The sequence below is a fragment of the Oncorhynchus clarkii genome, chromosome 18 (genome assembly GCF_045791955.1).
Source record: "Oncorhynchus clarkii lewisi isolate Uvic-CL-2024 chromosome 18, UVic_Ocla_1.0, whole genome shotgun sequence".
NCBI classification, from domain to species: Eukaryota; Metazoa; Chordata; class Actinopteri; order Salmoniformes; family Salmonidae; genus Oncorhynchus; species Oncorhynchus clarkii.
In genome coordinates, this window is record NC_092164.1 from 51,556,973 (window position 1) to 51,577,062 (window position 20,090).

Consider the following 20,090-nt stretch of genomic DNA (forward strand, 5'->3'; position numbering starts at 1 on the left):
AGAATACGTGGAAACCGGCCACTAGGGGCAACAGTGAGCGCTGTTACCTTCAAGTAGGTTTTGGCGATGTGGATGGCGGAGGGCATCTGCCTCTGATTCCAAAGGTTGCCAGAATCCAGCGATAGAAAGTTGTTTTTGAGATTTTTGTTTTAAGCCTACCCCAAACCTTAACACCCTCCTTAACCAATAGGAGTTAATGCCTAAGCTTAACCTTAAACACTTAGAAATTTGACATTTGGAACAACTTCGAAATTTGACGTTTCAGAAACATAGATGAACGTGAGACTAGTTGTGTTATCATACACACCAGGGAGAAGTATTTCGCTTATCTCGGTCTAGATCAGGTGTGTGCATGTAGTGTGTGTGTAACACAGGGCAGGGTGCACCAAGGTACGTGGGCAGAGATCCACAACTGTGAGACACACCCTGCGTGTGTGCTGCAGGATATCAGGGGAGTAGGGTGGAGCTGATCTGACAGAACAAAAGACAGCCCACGTCAAACACACACACGAAAACTCAGTGCCCCTTAGTGTAGATATGGGAAACATTAATTTTGTTAGTTAGTTGTCAACTAACCTGAATTCAACTAAAAATGTCACCACGTCATTGGATTTAGGTTAAAAGTTGGGTGAAAAAAACAACAAAATTCCCTTTATGTTGATGACTTAAAAACAACATCCAATCAGTTTTCCACTGATTCAACATCATCAGATTGCATTTTTTGTTGTTGAAATGACGTGGAACCAGTTTTGCCCAGTGGTATTGTACTGGGCAGGACAAACAGAACAAGTGCAACTCAAAAATGTTTGATGGGTTAGAGTGACCTACTGGTAGACATGGACAACTTTGCTATGTTAACACTATGCAGCTGAATCAGCATGAAGGATGGCAAAGTCATGAAGAAACAAGAGCTCTGTCTCTCAGACTTCCCTGTCCGCAGTTAAAAGGAGAGAGAGGGGTGCACACTGGGTAGTAGCACACAACTGTCTGAATCACAAACCATGCTACAGCTCACTGGTGGAGAGAGAGAGCGCAACAGAGAGCGACAGAGAGAGGGGGGAGGTGGTAATAGCAAAGATAGTACAGTATTAAGATAGGCAGAAACTGCTTCTCCAATGGATATTCCCGAAAACGCTTGTAGGCGATGTCATGGCGACGTTGGCTAGATATACTCATGTGCAGAAATACGTCACCGTGTGTCGCCTCACGCCGAACTGCGCACGTGCAGGCCGTCAAATCAATATAAAGTTGTTTTTCAGGAAAATGAAAACTTGTCAGTGTCACTTTAAGATCATGTTCAACGATTTAAGACATTGGCTCGAATATAGGTTGTGCCTTTAGATTTCGAGAAAATTAAGAACTAAGGAGGCCATTTTCACTTCTCTCATTGACTTCTAAAAACCCAAACACCTACCTGTTCTGCTTGGTCGGTTCAGCACGCGTTCCCGGAAGTCTCGCGATGTTGTGGCTCTGGTTTTAGAAACTCTATGGTAACAGTTTTTGAAATATGCCACCAGTCAACTTCCAATAGTTTTCAACTGTCAGTTTTAACAGCAGTGATAATAGGAGGAGTTAGGATGGAGGAAAGGGAGTGAGTTACTCAACTTCTTCCCTGTTTTATCTCCCCGCGGTGTGGAAGAGCGCGGGCAAAGAGGTAGGTTTAGCAGACAGGTCGGATTTGAGTAGTGTGGAGTTCCTGGGCGTTTTGATCGGATAGGGTGGAGTCCCAACGGGAGAAAGGAATGTAATACACAGACGAGCCGAGGAACACTAGTGGCAGTACCGCGGAAGGGATATACGGCCATACACCGCGGTTCAAGCAAAAAAAGACAAGGTTGTCTACAGGTTGATGCCCACTTGAGGGTAAGAGACTGAATAATTATGTCCATAACAACTCTCTCTGAAACAGGTAAATCTATCCAAGTGATAATCTATCCAGGTGATCTCTCCGTGCCTTCTATAAATTAGCCTATTGCAATAATCTCTATGTAACTCAGTGTATGTAGCCTATACTATAACAAGATAATTAAATAGCACTTTGAACCTTGAAGCAGTCAAATGCTACCAGTAGTTCTGTAGCCTACAGTACCTATCGCGATCACTGTTGGATTAGGCTTCTCTAGTAATAACTCTGCAATAACGTCTGGTTTCATTGAAAGCTGCCAACCAATAGAAACTCTGCAAGACTTGCTTGGCAGTCTTCAATTAATTTATATAAATGCACATACACACAAAGAAACTTCTGTATTACAGTAGCCCTCTATTATAACCTATATATTGTTGTGCATAAACAGGACAATATGTTGTATGTCGTGTTATCTAATAATGTAGACTACATAGTTGGACTAAAGTCGATTGATAATCAAAGCCCTATGTCTTGTAAATTACCATACAGAAGGTGTTTGTGTGTGTATGCTGAGATGTTCTGCTTTGTATCTGACTGAGACTTTGGTCCATGTCAGATAATAGGCCTACTTTAGCCTTCCTGTATGTCAGCCTACTACTTTCTCTGTGTTTGTGTGCGTGTTTACTACTGCTTCGGCTTCCGACCTTTTAGGGCGCAGGTGGTAGTGTACAAGTTAACAAACAGATTACCGACCATTTCGAATCCCACAATGCCAAACAACTCTCCTTCTGTGGCGTCCAACTGCTCTTAAATGCAAGTAAAACTAAATGCATGCTCTTCAACCGATATCGCTGCCCACACCCGCCCGCCCGTTCAGCATCACTACTCTGGACTGTTCTGACTTAGAATATGTGGACAACTACAAATAACTAGGTGTCTGATTAGACTGTAAACTCGCCTTCCAGACTCACATTAAGCATCTCCAATCCAAAATTAAATCTAGAATCGGCTTCATATTTCGCAAAACAAAGCCTCCTTCACTCATGCTGCCAAACATACACTAGTAAAACTGACTGTCCTACCGACCCTTGACTTCGGCGATGTCATTTACAAAATAGCCTCTAACACTCTACTCAGCAAATTGGATGCAGTCTATCACAGTGCATCCGTTTTGTCACCAAAGCCCCACATACTACCCACCACTGCGACCTGTATGCTCTCGTTGGCTGACCTTTGCTTCATATTCATCGCCAAACCCACTGGCTCCAGGTCATCTATAAGTCTTTGCTAGGTAAAGCCCCGCCTGATCTCAGCTCACTGGTCACCATAGCAGCACCCACCAGTAGCACGCGCTCCAGCAGGTATATTTCACTGGTCACCCCCAAAGCCAATTAGTCCTTTGGCCGCCTTTCCTTTCAGTTCTCTGCTGCCCATGACTGGAACGAACTGCAAACATCACTGAAGCTGGAGACTCATATCTCCCTCACTTGCTTTAAGCACCAGCTGTCAGAGCAGCTCACAGATCACTGCACTTGTACATAGCCCATCTGTAAATAGCCCATCCAACTACCTCATCCCCATACTGTTATTTATTTTGCTCCTTTGCACCCCAGTGTCTCTACTTGCATACTCATCTTCTGCACATCAATCACTCTAGTGTTTAATTGCTATATTGTAATTATTTCGCCACTATGGTCTATTTATTGCCTTACCTCCCTTATCCTACCTCATTTGCACACACTGTATATAGACTTTTTCTATTGTATTATTGACTGTATGTTTGTTTATTCCACGTGTAACTCTTGTTTGTGTCGCACTGCTTTGCTTTATCTTGGCCAGGTCGCAGTTGTAAATGAGAACTTGTTCTCAACTAGCCTACCTGGTTAAATAAAGGTGAAGAAAAAAAACTTGCCCCACAAGCATAGAGTTGCTGGTTCAAACCTCGCTTCAGCAGACTGCTCCCCCTCAGTCGCTTCAATATATGTATGTATGTGCTTTGGCCTCTGAATCATAACTTCTATCCCATACAACATTAACTCTAGAATATGTACAACCTACACACTTGTAAACTTAATGACCAACCTTCACATCTAAGTTTTCAGTCTTTATATTACAAAATAGTGGATTTGCAGATTGGAATAGCACATTTGTTTGTGTATGTGTGTTCATGTTTTCCTGTTAGACCATTATGCTGTCAAGGCTGCACCCTTTGTTTGCATTGTCTTAATAAGGGTCAATGTCTATCCGTGTGCGTTCACGTGCTTACGAGAATTCATTCTATCCCTTTGTGTACTTGTAGTATCTGACCTTGAGTCATTGTACTGTATGTGGTGCTGTTGTCTTTTCAGTCAGACAGTGATGATATCCTGATGATACAGGACAGGTAGATGTGCTTCTGCATGTGTCTCAAATTACACTCTAATTCCCTATGAAGTGCACTACTTTTTGACAGAGCCCTATGTGAATTACGATGGGAATAGGGTGTCATTTCAGATCTGCCTGTGTGAGTGTCAGTGATGATATAGAGAAGGACAGGTACCCCTCCCCCTTCTCTCTCTCTCTCGCCCTGTACTATTCTCACTGACCTATTTAAACGACTAACTGTAGAATCCACCTGAATCGGTATGCAGGATCAATCTGTGTGTTTGTTTAGTGAGGTGTGTTCGTGTGTGTGTGTGTAATTGTACAGGTTCTGTCTCCTCACGCTGTGTTCACCCAATTCAAATATTTTTTCTACTAATTTGTCTTTTGACCAATCACATCAATATTTTTCATAGCGGATCTGATTGGTCTACCTCTGTTTGCACAGGCAGTCCAATTCATATATTTTCTGCACCAATTGGTCTTTTAACCGATCACATAAGATATTTTCACGTCAGATCTTTTGCAGAGGTGATCTGATTCGTCAATAGAACAATTAGTGCAGAAAATATCAGAATTGGGCTGCCTGTGTAAACACAGCCTCAGTTACTTATTCACGTGTTGAGACAGAGACAAATGTTCCCTCTGCTTCTCTTTAATTCCCTCTCTATCCCTCACTCCCTATCATGCTCCCTCTATCTCTATCAATCCTCCTCTCTCTTTTTCTTTCTCCTGCCTTTTCTCCCTTGCCCCCCTCTCTCATTCCCTCTCCCTCCCCCTCTTGCCCCCTCTCTCATTCCCTCTCCCTCTTGCTCTCTCTATTTTCCTCTGTCCCCCTCTCTCCCGAAGTTCACACAGGAATGCTGGGAATGACTGGTCGGAACATTGAATGAACAAGCATGGGTCGGCAACTCTGAGTCAGACAGTGATGATAGATATAACTATATAGCCTGGAGTGGAGGTTTGGTTCTTAAATCCTCCTGAAGTGGTTTATGGCTTCAAACCCATTCTGTTTGCTGCCTTTAAAACAGTCCTGCCCTTTTCTGAGAAACACATAACAAACACACGCGCGCATGCACACGCAGACACACACACACACACACACACACACACACACACAGTTCTTGTCATTAATCCTGTGTCACCACTTGAGGTAAAAAGTTGTTGTTGCCACAACAAACAAATAGATGTTCCGTGTGTGAATGTGTCTTGTTAGACAGGTACATCAGACACTGTCAGCACTGGATGTTGTCATTCATCTGTCTGTAAACCAATCAGTGTGCCCCTTGTTCCAGTAAAACAGCATGTGATTGGCTCAACCCAATCTCAACCCAATGAGCACACACGTACACACAAACACACACACATGCATAGCTTGTGGAAGATATCTCAGGTGTACAGTGTTTGTTGTGTAATTTCTACCTTCCTTCGGGTCAGGGTGAGTAACCCCACCTGTACAGTTACTCTCTCACTCTGATCTAACAACTTACCTCAGAGGATAGGTTAGTGCAGGTCTTAACCAAATATGACAAAGACATCCTGTGATTTGAGAGTAGGACTACTTAATGCCTTGAGGTAATGTTATCCTTGGAGCACAGACTCATGCAGGCTAGCCCTGTGGGTAGCGTTAGCCAACAGACAGTCAGTGTGCAGGATGTAGCATGTTAGCCGTAGGCTAGCAGTCTTGACTAGCAGGCTGCAGGTGCGTCACAGTGCTGCTGCTGAGTAAACTACAGCCAGCTTTTGATCCAGTGGGCAGGGCTATAACATAACTGGTTACTATGGTTACCTATAGCTCTAGGTGTGTGTGGAAGTTTACAAAACACATGCACACTCATCAGACAGCTAATCACCACACTATAGGCTACAAAACAACCCATCCACTCACCCACCCACCTGGATGCACACCCACATTTTAATAGACGCTCGTTTTCACAGCGACTTACACCTCTACCATCTCGCATCTTCTTTGGAAGACAAAGGTTTTTTGTTACATAAACATTTTACACACATTTTACATACAGTACCAGTCAAAAGTTTGGACACACCTACTCATTCAAGGGTTTTTCTTTATTTGTACTATTTCCTACATTGTAGAATAATAGTGAAAACATCAAAACTATGAAATAACACATATGAAATCATGTAGTAACCAAAAAGTGTTCAACAAATCCAAATATATTTTAGATGCTAGATTATTCAAATAGCCACCCTTTGCCTTGATGACAGCTTTGCACAGTCTTGGCATTCTCTCAACCAGCTTCATGAGGAATGCTTTTCCAATTGTCTTGAAGGAGTTCCCACATATGCTGAGCACTTGTTGGCTGCTTTTCCTTCACTCTGCGGTCCGACTCATCTCAAAACATCTCAATTGGGTTGAAGTGATTGTGGAGGCCAGGTCATCTGATGCAGCACTCCATCACTCTCCTTCTTGGTCAAATAGCCCTTACACAGCCTGGAGGTGTGTTTTGGGTCATTGTCCTGTTGAAAAACAAATGATATTCCCACTAAGTGCAAACCAGATGGGATGGCATATCGCTGCAGAATGCTGTGGTAGCCATGCTGGTTAAGTGTGCCTTTAATTCTAAATAAATCACAGACAGTGTCACCAGATTTGGACTCATCAGACAAAAGGACATATTTCCACCGGTCTAATGTCAATTGCTCTTGTTTCTTGGCCCAAGCAAGTCTCTTCTTATTATTGGTGTCCATTAGTAGTGGTTTCTTTGCAGGTCAGGGCGTTGTGATGGCCACTCCAATACTTTGACTTTGTTGTCCTTAAGCCATTTTGCCACAACTTTGGAAGTATGCTTGGGGTCATAGTCAATTTGGAAGACCCATTTGCAAACAAGCTTTAACTTCCTGACTGATGTCTTGAGATGTTGCTTCAATATATCCACATAATTTTTCTTCCTCATGACGCCATCTATTTTGTGAAGTGCACCAGTCCCTCCTTCAGCAAAGCACCCCCACAACATGATGCTGCCACCCCCGTGCTTCAAGGTTGGGATGCTGTTCTTCGGCTTGCAAGCCTCCCCCTTTTTTCCTCCAAACATAACGATGGTCATTATGGCAAAACAATTCTATTTTTGCTTCATCAGACCAGAGGACATTTCTCCAAAAAGTACAATCTTTGTCCCCATATGGAGTTGCAAACCATAGTCAGCCTTTTTTATGGCGGTTTTGGAGCAGTGGCTTCTTCCTTGCTGAGCGGCCTTTCAGGTTATGTCGATATAGGACTCGTTTTACTGTGGATATAGATACTTTTGTACCTGTTTCCACCAGCATCTTCACAAGGTTCTTTGCTGTTGTTCTGGGATTGATTTGCACTTTTCGCACCAAAGTAAGTTAATCTCTAGGAGACAGAACGTGTCTCCTTCCTGAGCAGTATGACATCTGCGTGGTCCAATGGTGTTTATACTTGCGTACTATTGTTTGTACAGATGAATGTGGTATCTTCAGGCGTTTGGAAATTGCTCCCAAGGATGAACCACACTTGTGGAGGTCTACAAATATATATTTTTTTAGGTCTTGGCTGATTTCTTTAGATTTTTCCATGATTTCAAGCAAAGAGGCACTGTAGGCCTTGAAATACATCCACAGGTACACCTCCAATTGACTCAAATTATGTCAATTAGCCTATCAGAAGCTTCTAAAACCATGACATCATTTTCTGGAATTTTCCAAGCTGCTTAAAGGCACAGTCAACTTAGTGTTTGTAAACTTCTGACCCACTGGAATTGTGATACAGTGAAATAATCTGTCTGTAAACAATTGTTAGAAAAATTACTTGTGTCATGCACAAAGTAGATGTCCTAACCAACTTGCCAAAGCTATAGTTTTTTAACAAGACATTTGTGGAGTGGTTGAAAAATGAGCTTTAATGACTCCAACCTAAGTGTATGTAAACTTCCGACTTCAACTGTATTTATATATTTAATATACATACGCTATATATACAAAAGTATGTGGACCCTTTTAAATTATTGGATTCGGCTATTTCAGCCACACCCATTGCGGACAGGTGTATATAATCGATCAAACAGCCATGCAATCTCCATAGACAAACATTGGCAGTAGAATGGCCTTACTGAAGTGCTCAGTGACGTCAACGTGACACCGTCATAGGATGCCACCTTTCCAACAAGTCAGTTCTGCCTAGCTTTAGTTGCCCTGGTCAAATGTAAGTGATGTTATTGTGAAGTGGAAACGTCTAGGAGCAACAACGGCTCAGCCACAAAGAGGTAGGCCGCACAAGCTTTTAGAACAGGACCGGCGAGTGCTGAAGAACGTAGCGTGTATAAATTGTCTGTCCTGGGTTGTAACACTCACTACCTAGTTAAAAACTGCCTCTGGAAGGAATGTCAGCACAAGAACTGTTCGTCGGGAGCGTCATGAAATGGGTTTCCATGGCCAAGCAGCCGCACACAAGCCTAAGATCACCATGCGCAATGCCAAGTGTCGGCTGAAGTGGTGTAAAGCTTGCCACCATTGGACTCTGGAGCAGTGGAAAGGCATTATGTGGAGTGATGAATCACGCTTCACCAACTAGCAGTACGAAGGACAAATTTGGGTTTGGCGGATGCCAGGAAAACGCTATTTGCCAACTGTAAAGTTTGGTGGAGGGGGAATAATGGTCTGGGGCTGTTTTTCATGGTTTGGGCTAGGCCCCTTAGTTCCAGTGAAGGGAAATCTTAACACTACAGCACACAATTCCATTCTAGGCGATTCTGTGCTTCCAACTTTGTGGCAACAGTTTGGGTAAGACCCTTTCCTATTTCAACATGACCATGCCCTCAAGGCACAAAGCAAGGTCCATACAGAAATGTTTTTTGAAGAAATTGACTGGCCTGCACACAGCCCTGACCTCAACCCCATCAAACATTTTTGGGATGAATTTGAACATCGACTGCGAGCCAGGCCTAATCGCACAACATCAGTGCCCGACCTCACTAATGGTCTTGTGGCTGAATGGAAGCAAGTCCCTACAGGAATGTTCCAACATCTAGTGGAAAGCCTTCCCAGAAGTGTGGAGGCAGTTATACGAACAAAGGTAGGACCAACGTCATATTAATGCCCTTGATTTTGGAATGAGATGAGCGACGAGGCGGTGTCCACATACTTTTGTCATGTAGTGTATATACAGTATATACACACACAACCTTTTGGATAGTTAGTACTTGGACATCTATATATTGTTTTCAGTAATAACTATTACCGATAATAAGCATTTTAAACCCAGCCCTCTGATTCCCTCAGCCCATCCCATTTTAAACCCAGCCAGCTGCTCCCCTTAGCCCATCCCACCTATCTCTGTAGACCACCCCCTTTTGATTTCCACGCACCATATATTTTAACTGTGCTGTCTCACATGAACTTTGAACTTCTCTAATTGCATAGTATCCACAGATTGTACATTAAAGATAAATATTTTTCCTAAGAGTATTATTATAATGTTGATTGATTTACTATGGCTTTCCAAATCACCCAACACTGCTATTTGTAGGGTTAACACACATTTACACCCACATGTTTTACACTCTTATCCAGAGAAACTTACAGTAGTGAGTTCACACATTTGTTGTATTGGTTCCCCATGAGAACCGAACCCACAACCCTGGCGTTGCAAGCGCCATGTTCTACCAATTGAGCAACACAGTCAGTCTGTCAAGCCTGCAGGCTAATAAGTCAGTCACAGGCTGCAGGTTTTCATGGTGATGTGAGAAAACAGGTAAAAACACTTCCTGTCTAGTTGACATGTTCAGACTCATGTTCAGAGCATACCCAGTAAATGCCTCCCTATATAGTGTGCAGTATAAGGAATATGGTGTAAATTCAGATATGCCCAGTCTCCATATACCATGTACTGTTTCAGTTGGTTGATGTGAACAAATAAACATGTAATTGCACTGTAATATGTAACAGCACATGTATTTACCCCAGACAGGCACTGTAAAAAAAAAAAAAAACATCTAGTTGATTCAACAAATTATTCAGTAACTGGTTCCACAGCCTTTTAGTTTACTTAACTTTTCGGTCAAGTGTTACTTGAACTTTCTAGTTGGCCCAAACTTGAGAGAACTTAGGTCAGGGACACCCACAAATTCAAGTAGCGCTTTGAATGTTTTCTGCCATTACGAAAACGGGCTCAAATTAAGATCCTACATCTGTACCTACAGCCTGACACACCTGTAAGACATGTTTACTCAACACAACTATGGATGAACCTGTCTACACAGATCTCTCTCTCTTTCCTTCTTTCTCTCTTAATCTCTCTATCTGTATCTCTTTCTGTCTGTCTCTCTTTTTTAATCCCGACCTGATTTAATATTCGATGAATCGTCTGTATCATAATGGCATTGGCATGCTAAATATCAGTATTTACTGTCATATTAATAACTAAATCCTGTTGTTGTCTGTAATTTCTGTTCAATCTTGTGCATATGTGTTACAGTAAACAGGTGTGTGTTTGTTAATGTAAAGTATGTACTCGTTACACCAGTTGTCAATGACTCAACAACAATAACTTAATTATGTTGATCGTCTTGATCTAGTCAGCATGTCTACCTGAGTGCACCGTCACTAAGAGTTCTCTCTCTCTCTCTCTCTCTCTCTCTCTCTCTCCGTATTTCGTATCGGCCTAATTCTGCTCTGCATGCATTATTTGGTGTTTTACGTTGTACCCAGAAGATATTTTTGCAGGAGAGTCTCAATTGCAGAGTCTCAATTTGGTGTTTGAATTCTTGGTTGGTGAGCGGACCCCAGACCTCACAACCATCAAGGGCAATGGGGTCTATAACTGATTCAAGTATTTTAGCCAGATACCTAATTGGTATGTTAAAATTTATGTTCCTTTTGATGGCATCTTCTTGTCTAGTCTCTCAGCTCATTCACAGCTTTGTGGAAGTTACTTGTGGCACTGAGCTAAGCTATGTATAGTTTTTTGTATAGTTTTTTTGTGTGCTCTTGGGCAACGGTATCTAGATAGAATTTGTATTTGAGGTCCTGGCGACTGGACTTTTTTTGGAACATCATTATTTTTGTCTTACTGAGATTTACTGTCAGGGCCCAGGTCTGACAGAAGATCTAAGTGCTGCTGTAGGTCCTACAGTAGACATTTGTAGACAACAGTAGACATTTGACTTCAGATTCTAGTAGGGTGAGGCCGGGTGCTGCAGATTGTTCTAGTGCCCTTTCAAATTCATTGATATATGAATGAATTGATAGTTGAAGTCGGAAGTTTACATTCCCTGTTTTAGGTCAGTTAGGATTTTATTTATTTATTATTTTACTAGGCAAGTCAGTTAAGAACAAATTCTTATTTTCAATGACGGCCTAGGAACAGTGGGTTAACTGTTCAGGGCAGAATGACAGATTTGTACCTTGTCAGCTCAGGGGTTTGAACTTGCAACCTTCCGTTTACTAGTCCAACACTCTAACCACTAGGCCGCCCCAGGATCACCACTTTATTTTAAGAATGTGAAATCAGAATAATAGTAGAGAGAATTATTTATTTCAGCTTTTATTTCTTTCATCACATTCCCAGTGGGTCAGAAGTTTACATACACTCAATTAGTATTTGGTAGCATTGCCTTTAAATTGTTTAACTTGGGTCAAACGTTTTGGGTAGCCTTCCACAAGCTTCCCACAATAGGTTGGTGAATTTTGGCCATTTCCTCCTGACAGAGCTGATGTAACTTATTCAGGTTTATAGGCCTCCTTGCTCACACACACTTTTTCAGTTCTGCCCACAAATTTTTTTATAGGATTGAGGTCAGGGCCTTTATTTATTTATTTATTTTTTGTGAATTTGACCCCTTTTCTCCCCAATTTCGTGGTATCCAATTGTTAGTAGCTACTATCTTGTCTCATCGCTGCAACTCCCGTACGGGCTCGGGAGAGACGAAGGTTGAAAGTCATGTGTCCTCCGATACACAACCCAAACAAGCCGCACTACTTCTTAACACAGCGCACATCCAACCCGGAAGCCAGCCGCACCAATGTGTCGGAGGAAACACCGTGCACCTGGCAACCTTGGTTAGCGTGCACTGCGCCCGGCCCGCCACAGGAGTCGCTGGTGCGCGATGAGACAAGGATATCCCTACCGGCCAAACCCTCCCTAACCCGGACGACGCTAGGCCAATTGTGCATCGCCTCACGGACCTCCCGGTCGCAGCCGGTTACGACAGAGCCGGGGCACGAACCCAGAGTCTCTGGTGGCACAGCTGGCGCTGCAGTACAGCGCCCTTAACTACTGCGCCACCCGGGAGAGGTCAGGGCATTTTGATGGCCACTCCAATACCTTCACTTTGTTGTCCTTAAGCCATTTTGCCACAACTTTGGAAGTATGCTTGGGGTCATTGTCCATTTGGAAGACCCATTTGCGACCAAGCTTTAACTTCCTGACTGATGTCTTGAGATGTTGCTTCAATATATCCACATAATTTTTCTGCCTCATGACGCCATCTATTTTGTGAAGTGCACCAGTCCCTCCTGCAGCAAAGCACCCCCACAACATGATGCTGCCACCCCCGTGCTTCACGGTCGGGATGGTGTTCTTCGGCTTGCAAGCCTCCCCCTTTTTCCTCCAAACATAATGATGGTCATTATGGCCAAACAGTTCTATTTTTGTTTCATCAGACCAGAGGACATTTCTCCAAAAAGTTTGATCTTTGTCCCCATGTGCAGTTGCAAACTGTAGTCTGGCTTTTTTTATGGAGGTTTTGGAGCAGTGGCTTCTTCTTTGCTGAGAGGCCTTTCAAGTTATGTCGATAAAGGACTTGTTTTACTGTGGATATAGATACTTTGTACCTGTTTCCTCCAGCATCTTCACAAGGTCCTTTGCTGTTGTTCTGGGATTGATTTGCACTTTTCGCACAAAGTACATTCATCTCTAGGAGACAGAATGTGTCTCCTTCCTGAGCGATATGACGGCTGCGTGGTCCCATGGTGTTTATACTTGCGTACTATTGTTTGTACAGATGAACGTGGTACCTTCAGGCATTTTGAAATTGCTCCCAAGGATGAACCAGACTTGTGGAGGTCTACATTTTTTTCTGGACTCTTTAAAAAAAAAAATCCCATGATGTCAAGCAAAGAGGCACTGCTGTTGAAGGCTGGTCTTGAAATACATCCACAGGTACACCTCCAATTGACTCATATGATGTCAATTAGCCTATCACAATCTTCTAAAGCCATGACATAATTTTCTGGAATTTTCCATGCTTAAAGGTACAGTATGTAAACTTTTGACCCACCGGAATTGTGATACACTGAATTATAAGTGAAATAATCTGTCTGTAAACAATTGTTGGAAAAATTACTTGTGTCATGCACAAAGTAGATGTCCAACTTGCTAAAACTATAGTTTGTTAACAAGAATTTTGTGGAGTGGTTGAATAACTAGTTTTAATGACTCCAACCTTAGTGTATGTATTTTTCAGAATTAAACTGTATGTTGAAAAGGTTGGGGGCTAAATCTGCATCCCTGTCTCACCCCACGGCCCTTTGGAAAGAAATGTGTGTTTTTTGCCAATTTGAACCACACACTTGTTGTTTGTGTACATGGATTTTATAATGATGTATGTTTTTCCCCCAACACCACTTTCCATCAATTTGTATAGCAGGCCCTCATGTCAAATTGAGTCAAAAGCTTTTTTGAAATCAACAAAGCATGAAAAGACTTTGCCTTTGTTTTGGTTAGTTAGTTTGTTTGTCAATTAGGGTGTGCAGGGGGAGTACTTGGTCTGTCGTACAGTAATTTGGTAAAAAGACAATTTAACATTTGCTCAGTACATTGTTTTCACTGAGGAAATGTACTAGTCTACTGTTGATGATAATGAAGAGGATTTCCCCGAGGTTGCTGTTGATGCGTAGTTATTGGGGTCAAATTTGTCTCCACTTTTGTAGATTGGGGTGATCAGTTCTTGCTTCCAAATATTGAGGTTAGATGCCAGAGCTAAGGATGATGTTAAGTATAGCCAATTGGAGTTTGTTGTCTGTATATTTTATCATTTCATTGAGAATCCAGTGGGTTCTGGTCTTTAATAGTTGATTCTAAGATTTGTATTTGATCATGTATATGTTTTTTCTCTTTATTCTTTGTTATAGGACCAAAACGATTGGAGAAGCGGTTTACTCATACATCTCCATTTTGGTTAGATAATTCTTTGTGTTGTTTTTTGTTTAGTGTTTTCCAAATTTCCCAGAAGTGGTGAGAGTCTATGGATTCTTCATTTACATTGAGCTGATTTCTGACGTGCTGTTCCTTCTTTTTCCATAGTGTATTTCTATATTGTTTTTGTGATTTACCATAGTGAAGGCGTAGACTAAGGTTTTCTGGGTCTGTATGTTTTTGGTTGGATATGTTTCTCAATTTCTTTCTTAGGTTTTTGCATTCTTCATCAAACAATTTGTCATTGTTGTTAATTTTCTTCTGTGTTCTGTTTCCTCGTAGTTTTTTGGTAGGTTTCCACACTACTACATCTATAGCATTTTTTAATATTATTCAGTTCCTTTGGCTTTGATGCCTCATGATTGAGTATTGCTCTGTTCAAGTAGACTGTGATTTTGCTGTGATCTGATAGGGGTGTCAGTGGGTTGACTGTGAACGCTCTGAGAGACTCTGGGTTGAGGTCAGTGATAAAGTAGTCTACAGTACTACTGCCAAGAGATGAGCTATAGGTCACATAGGAGTCCCCTCAAAGCCTACCAATGACTATGTACATACTAGAGGTCGACCAATTATTGGAGGACCAAAAAAGCCGATACCGTTTAATTGGACGATTTTTATTTATGTATTTGTAATAATGACAAGTACAACAATAGTGAATGAACACTTATTTTAACTTAATATGATACATCAATAAAATCTATTTAGCCTCAAGTAAATAATGAAACATGTTCAATTTGGTTTAAATAATGCAAAAACAAAGTGTTGGAGAAGAAAGTAAAAGTGCAATATGTGCTATGTAAGAAAGCTAACGTTTCAGTTCCTTGCTCAGAACATGAGAACATATGAAAGCTGGTGGTTCCTTTTAACATGAGTCTTCAATATTCCCAGGTAAGAAGTTTTAGGTTGTAGTTATTATAGGACTATTTCCCTCTATACCATTTGTATTTCATTAACCTTTGACTATTAGATCTTCTTATAGGCACTTTAGTATTGCCAGTGTAATAGTATTGCCAGTGTAACAGTATGGCTTCCATCCCTCTCCTCGCTCCTCCCTGGGCTCGAACCAGCAACACAACGACAACAGCCACCATCGAAGCAGTGTTACCCATGCAGAGCAAGGGGAACAACTACTAGAAGGCTCAGAGCGAGTGAGGTTTGAAACCCTATTAGCGCGCGCTAACTAGCCAGCCATTTCACTTTGGTTACACCAGCCTCATCTCGGGAGTTGATAGGCTTGAAGTCATAAACAGCGCAATGCTTAACGCACAACGAAGAGCTGCTGGCAAAACGCACAAAAGTGCTGTTTGAATGAATATTTACGTGCCTGCTACTGCCTACCACCGCTCAGTCAGATACTTAGATACTTGTATGCTTGTATACTCAGTCAGATTAGGACACGCTTGATAATATCTAGTAATATCATCAACCATGTGTAGTTAACTAGTGATTATGATTTATTGTTTTTTATAAGTTAAGTTTAATGCTAGCTAGCAACTTACCTTGGCTTACTGCATTCGCGTAACAGTCTCCTTGTGGGGTGCAACGAGAGAGAGGCAGGTCGTTATTGCGTTGGACTAGTTAACTGTAAGGTTGCAAGATTGGTTCCCCTGAGCTGACATGGTGAAAATCTGTCGTTCTGCCCCTTAACTGACTTGCCTAGTTAAATAAAGGTATAATAAAAAATTTAAAGAATTCGGCAAATCGGCGCCCAAAAATACCGATTTCCGACTGTTATGAAAAGTTGAAATCGGCCCTAATTAATCGGCCATTCCGATTAATCGGTCGACCTCTAGTACATACCCAGTGTGAGACAGAGCTGCAGGAGTTGTGACACATTTTTGTTGGTTATGTTGTTGTAGTTGTGCCTAGGGGGGCATATGTGGGAGGGAATGCTTTCGCCCTCTCTCTCTATCTTGCCCTGTGTCTCTCTCACCCTATCTCTATCCTACGACCCATTGCTCTCTTTATAATCTATTTCTCTCTACCTGCCCCTCTCTGGGTACAGCATGGGTTTTGTGTGCTGCTTTTTGATAGAGAGTGTTATCATAGAGTTTTCCCCAGAGGCGCAACCATTGACTCTTCCGGGAACTCGTTGCGAAGCAGACTCGACAGACCAGACCGGAGTTTGCAGGTCAATGGGAGAAGTGAAAAATGTGTCCGTAGTTGTTAATTTTGTCGAAATCAAATGGCAGTAGATTGGAGCCAATGTCTTAAGTAGCTGAACCAGTCATTACTACAACATCGTGAACGTGACAAACTGGCATGTACATTTTTTTTCTCCAAAACAACGGAGTGCCAGCCTGCACATGCGCAGTTCAGCGCAACATGACCGTTAGACCTAATGATGTGTTTCTGCACATGCTAGCCAATGTCACCAGGACATCGCCTACAAGTGTGATCAGGGATTTCTATTGGAGAAGCAGTTTTTGCATATCTTCATTCTGTACTATCTTTGGTGTTATGTTGGTATACACTAGGCAACATATTGTTTTAGGAAGGGTGTTTGCTCTGTCACATGAATACACATCTTTGTTTAGGGTACTCTATCACTATAAGAGGAACCTTACTAAATCAAGTAAAAAATTATGGAAGCTACAATCTATCTGCAAAAAAATTATGTATACATTTTTCTCCTAAAGGTTTGAGTCCCTTCCCCCTAACCCCGACCCCATCATGGCCCACCGGTCCCAGAGTTCGGACATCGGGGACAACCCCCTGGACCCTAACTTCCTGCCCCCCCACTACAGAGAAGAATACCGTCTCGCCATTGATGCTCTGGTGGAGACAGACCTACAGGTACAGGAGCAATGTGTGTGTATATGTGTGTGTGTGTCGTGCATGCCCGTGTGTGTGTATATGTGTGTGTGTGTGCGTGTGTGTGTGTGTGTGTGTGTGTTTGTGTGTGAACTCAGTGTGTGTACTCTCTCTCCAGGGCTACTATGAATTTATTCAGAAAGCAGATGTGGTCAACTTTCTCTGTCAACCGGAAATCGAACACATCAAGACCACGATCCAGACACCCAACCAGGCCCCGACCTCGAACGTACCGGAGCTGCCCTATCATGAGGTAGCGTTAATAATGATAATGATATTATTGAAGTGAGAAGATAAGTATTTATGACAGTCTGAGCTACATGAAGGCATCATAGTAAAAATTAGTGTTTTCAGGTGACAGGAGTCTGCAAATGATTTGATTGAGTGATTAATTAATTAAAGGTGGAGACATTGTATACTATTGTATACTATTGTCAAAACTACCGGTCAAAAGTTTTAGAACACTTACTCACTCAAGGGTTTTTCTTTATTTTGACTATTTTCTACATAATAGTGAAGACATCAAAACTATGAAATAATGCATATGGAATCATCTAGTAACCAAAAAAAGTGTTTAACAAATCAAAATAAATGTTATATTTGAGATTCTTCAAATAGCCACTGTTTGCCTAGGTGACAGCTATGCACACTCTTGGTATTCTCTCAACCAAAGGGTCGGAAAAACTTTACGGTAAATTTCCGGAATTAATCCGGAAATTTTCCATTGGAAGTTAAGCCCTGGAATTTGGGGAATTTAGCTTAAATTCATCAAAAAAGTTAGCCAATGGCCTCCCGGGTGGCGCAGTGTTTAAGGGCGCTGTACTGCAGCGCCAGCTGTGCCACCAGAGACTCTGGGTTCGCGCCCAGGCTCTGTCGTAACCGGCCGCGACCGGGAGGTCCGTGGGGCAACGCACAATTGGCCTAGCTTCGCCCGGGTTAGGGAGGGTTTGGCCAATAGGGATATCCTTGTCTCATTGCGCACCAGCGCCTCCTGTGGCGGGCCGGACGCAGGTGCACGCTAACCAAGGTGACCGTACGTACATATCAAATCAGGTGCACGGTGTTTCCTCCGACACATTGGCTGGCTAGGACCAAGCCAAGTCTAGGACCAAAAGGCTTCTCAACAGCTTTAATCCCTAAGCCATAGGGCATTTCACTGTAAGATGTTGTATTCGGAACACATGACAAATTAACTTTGATTTGATATGTACGTACTGTCACTGTTGTGACGACGTCGTCGATGCACTCATTGATGAAGCCGATTACTGAGGTGGTATACTACTCAATGCCATTGGAAGAATTCCAGTCTGTGCTAGCAAAACAGTCCTGTAGTGTAGCATCTGCACCATCTGACCACTTCCATATTGAGCCAGTCACTGGTTCTTCCTGCTTTAGTTTCTTTCTGCTTGTAAGCAGGAATCAGGAGGATAGAATTATGGGTCGGATTTGCCATTAGAGTTACCTCCGCTGCAGAGGATAAGTTCATTAGAGTTACCTCTGCTGCAGAGGATAAGTTCATTAGAGTTACCTCCGCTGCAGAGGATAAGTTCATTAGAGTTACCTCTGCTGCAGAGGATAAGTTCATTAGAGTTGCCTCCGCTGCAGAGGATAAGTTCATTAGAGTTACCTCTGCTGCAGAGGACAAGTTCATTAGAGTTACCTCTGCTGCAGAGGATAAGTTCATTAGAGTTACCTCCGCTGCAGAGGATACGTTCATTAGAGTTACCTCCGCTGCAGAGGATACGTTCATTAGAGTTACCTCCGCTGCAGAGGATAAGTTCATTAGAGTTGCCTCCGCTGCAGAGGATAAGTTCATTAGAGTTACCTCCGCTGCAGAGGATACGTTCATTAGAGTTACCTCCGCTGCAGAGGATAAGTTCATTAGAGTTACCTCTGCTGCAGAGGATAAGTTCATTAGAGTTACCTCTGCTGCAGAGGATAAGTTCATTAGAGTTACCTCCGCTGCAGAGGATAAGTTCATTAGAGTTACCTCTGCTGCAGAGGATAAGTTCATTAGAGTTACCTCCGCTGCAGAGGATAAGTTCATTAGAGTTACCTCCGCTGCAGAGGATACATTCATTAGAGTTACCTCTGCTGCAGAGGATACGTTCATTAGAGTTGCCTCCGCTGCAGAGGATAAGTTCATTAGAGTTACCTCTGCTGCAGAGGATAAGTTCATTAGAGTTACCTCTGCTGCAGAGGATAAGTTCATTAGAGTTACCTCTGCTGCAGAGGATACGTTCATTAGAGTTACCTCCGCTGCAGAGGATACGTTCATTAGAGTTACCTCTGCTGCAGAGGATACGTTCATTAGAGTTACCTCTGCTGCAGAGGATAAGTTCATTAGAGTTACCTCTGCTGCAGAGGATAAGTTCATTAGAGTTACCTCCGCTGCAGAGGATACGTTCATTAGAGTTACCTCTGCTGCAGAGGATAAGTTCATTAGCGTTGCCTCTGCTGCAGAGGATAAGTTCATTAGAGTTACCTCTGCTGCAGAGGATACGTTCATTAGAGTTACCTCCGCTGCAGAGGATACGTTCATTAGAGTTACCTCTGCTGCAGAGGATACGTTCATTAGAGTTACCTCTGCTGCAGAGGATAAGTTCATTAGAGTTACCTCTGCTGCAGAGGATAAGTTCATTAGAGTTACCTCCGCTGCAGAGGATACGTTCATTAGAGTTACCTCTGCTGCAGAGGATAAGTTCATTAGAGTTACCTCTGCTGCAGAGGATAAGTTCATTAAAGTTACCAGCCTCAGAAATTGCAGAGTTCCATATGTGTTATTTCATAGTTTTGATGTCTTCACTATTCTACAATGTAGAAAATAGTAAAATAAAGAAAAACCCTTGGATGAGTAGGTGTTCTAAAGCTTTTGACCGGTAGTGTATATTCATA

The 20,090-nt window shown here is 42.4% G+C and overlaps 1 protein-coding gene across 1 annotated transcript in view; it reads left to right on the plus strand.

Annotated features, from left to right (window-relative positions):
• Positions 1–1,619: 1,619 nt before the first annotated feature.
• Positions 1,620–20,090, plus strand: part of LOC139373661 (protein FAM83H-like) — a 31,238-nt gene continuing 12,767 nt past the window's right edge. The window contains exons 1-3 of the mRNA XM_071114474.1: positions 1,620–1,863; positions 17,021–17,177; positions 17,314–17,448. Of these exons, the coding sequence (XP_070970575.1) occupies positions 17,055–17,177; positions 17,314–17,448 (258 nt within the window). The 5' untranslated portion in view covers positions 1,620–1,863; positions 17,021–17,054. The remainder of the gene's footprint in view (positions 1,864–17,020; positions 17,178–17,313; positions 17,449–20,090) is intronic.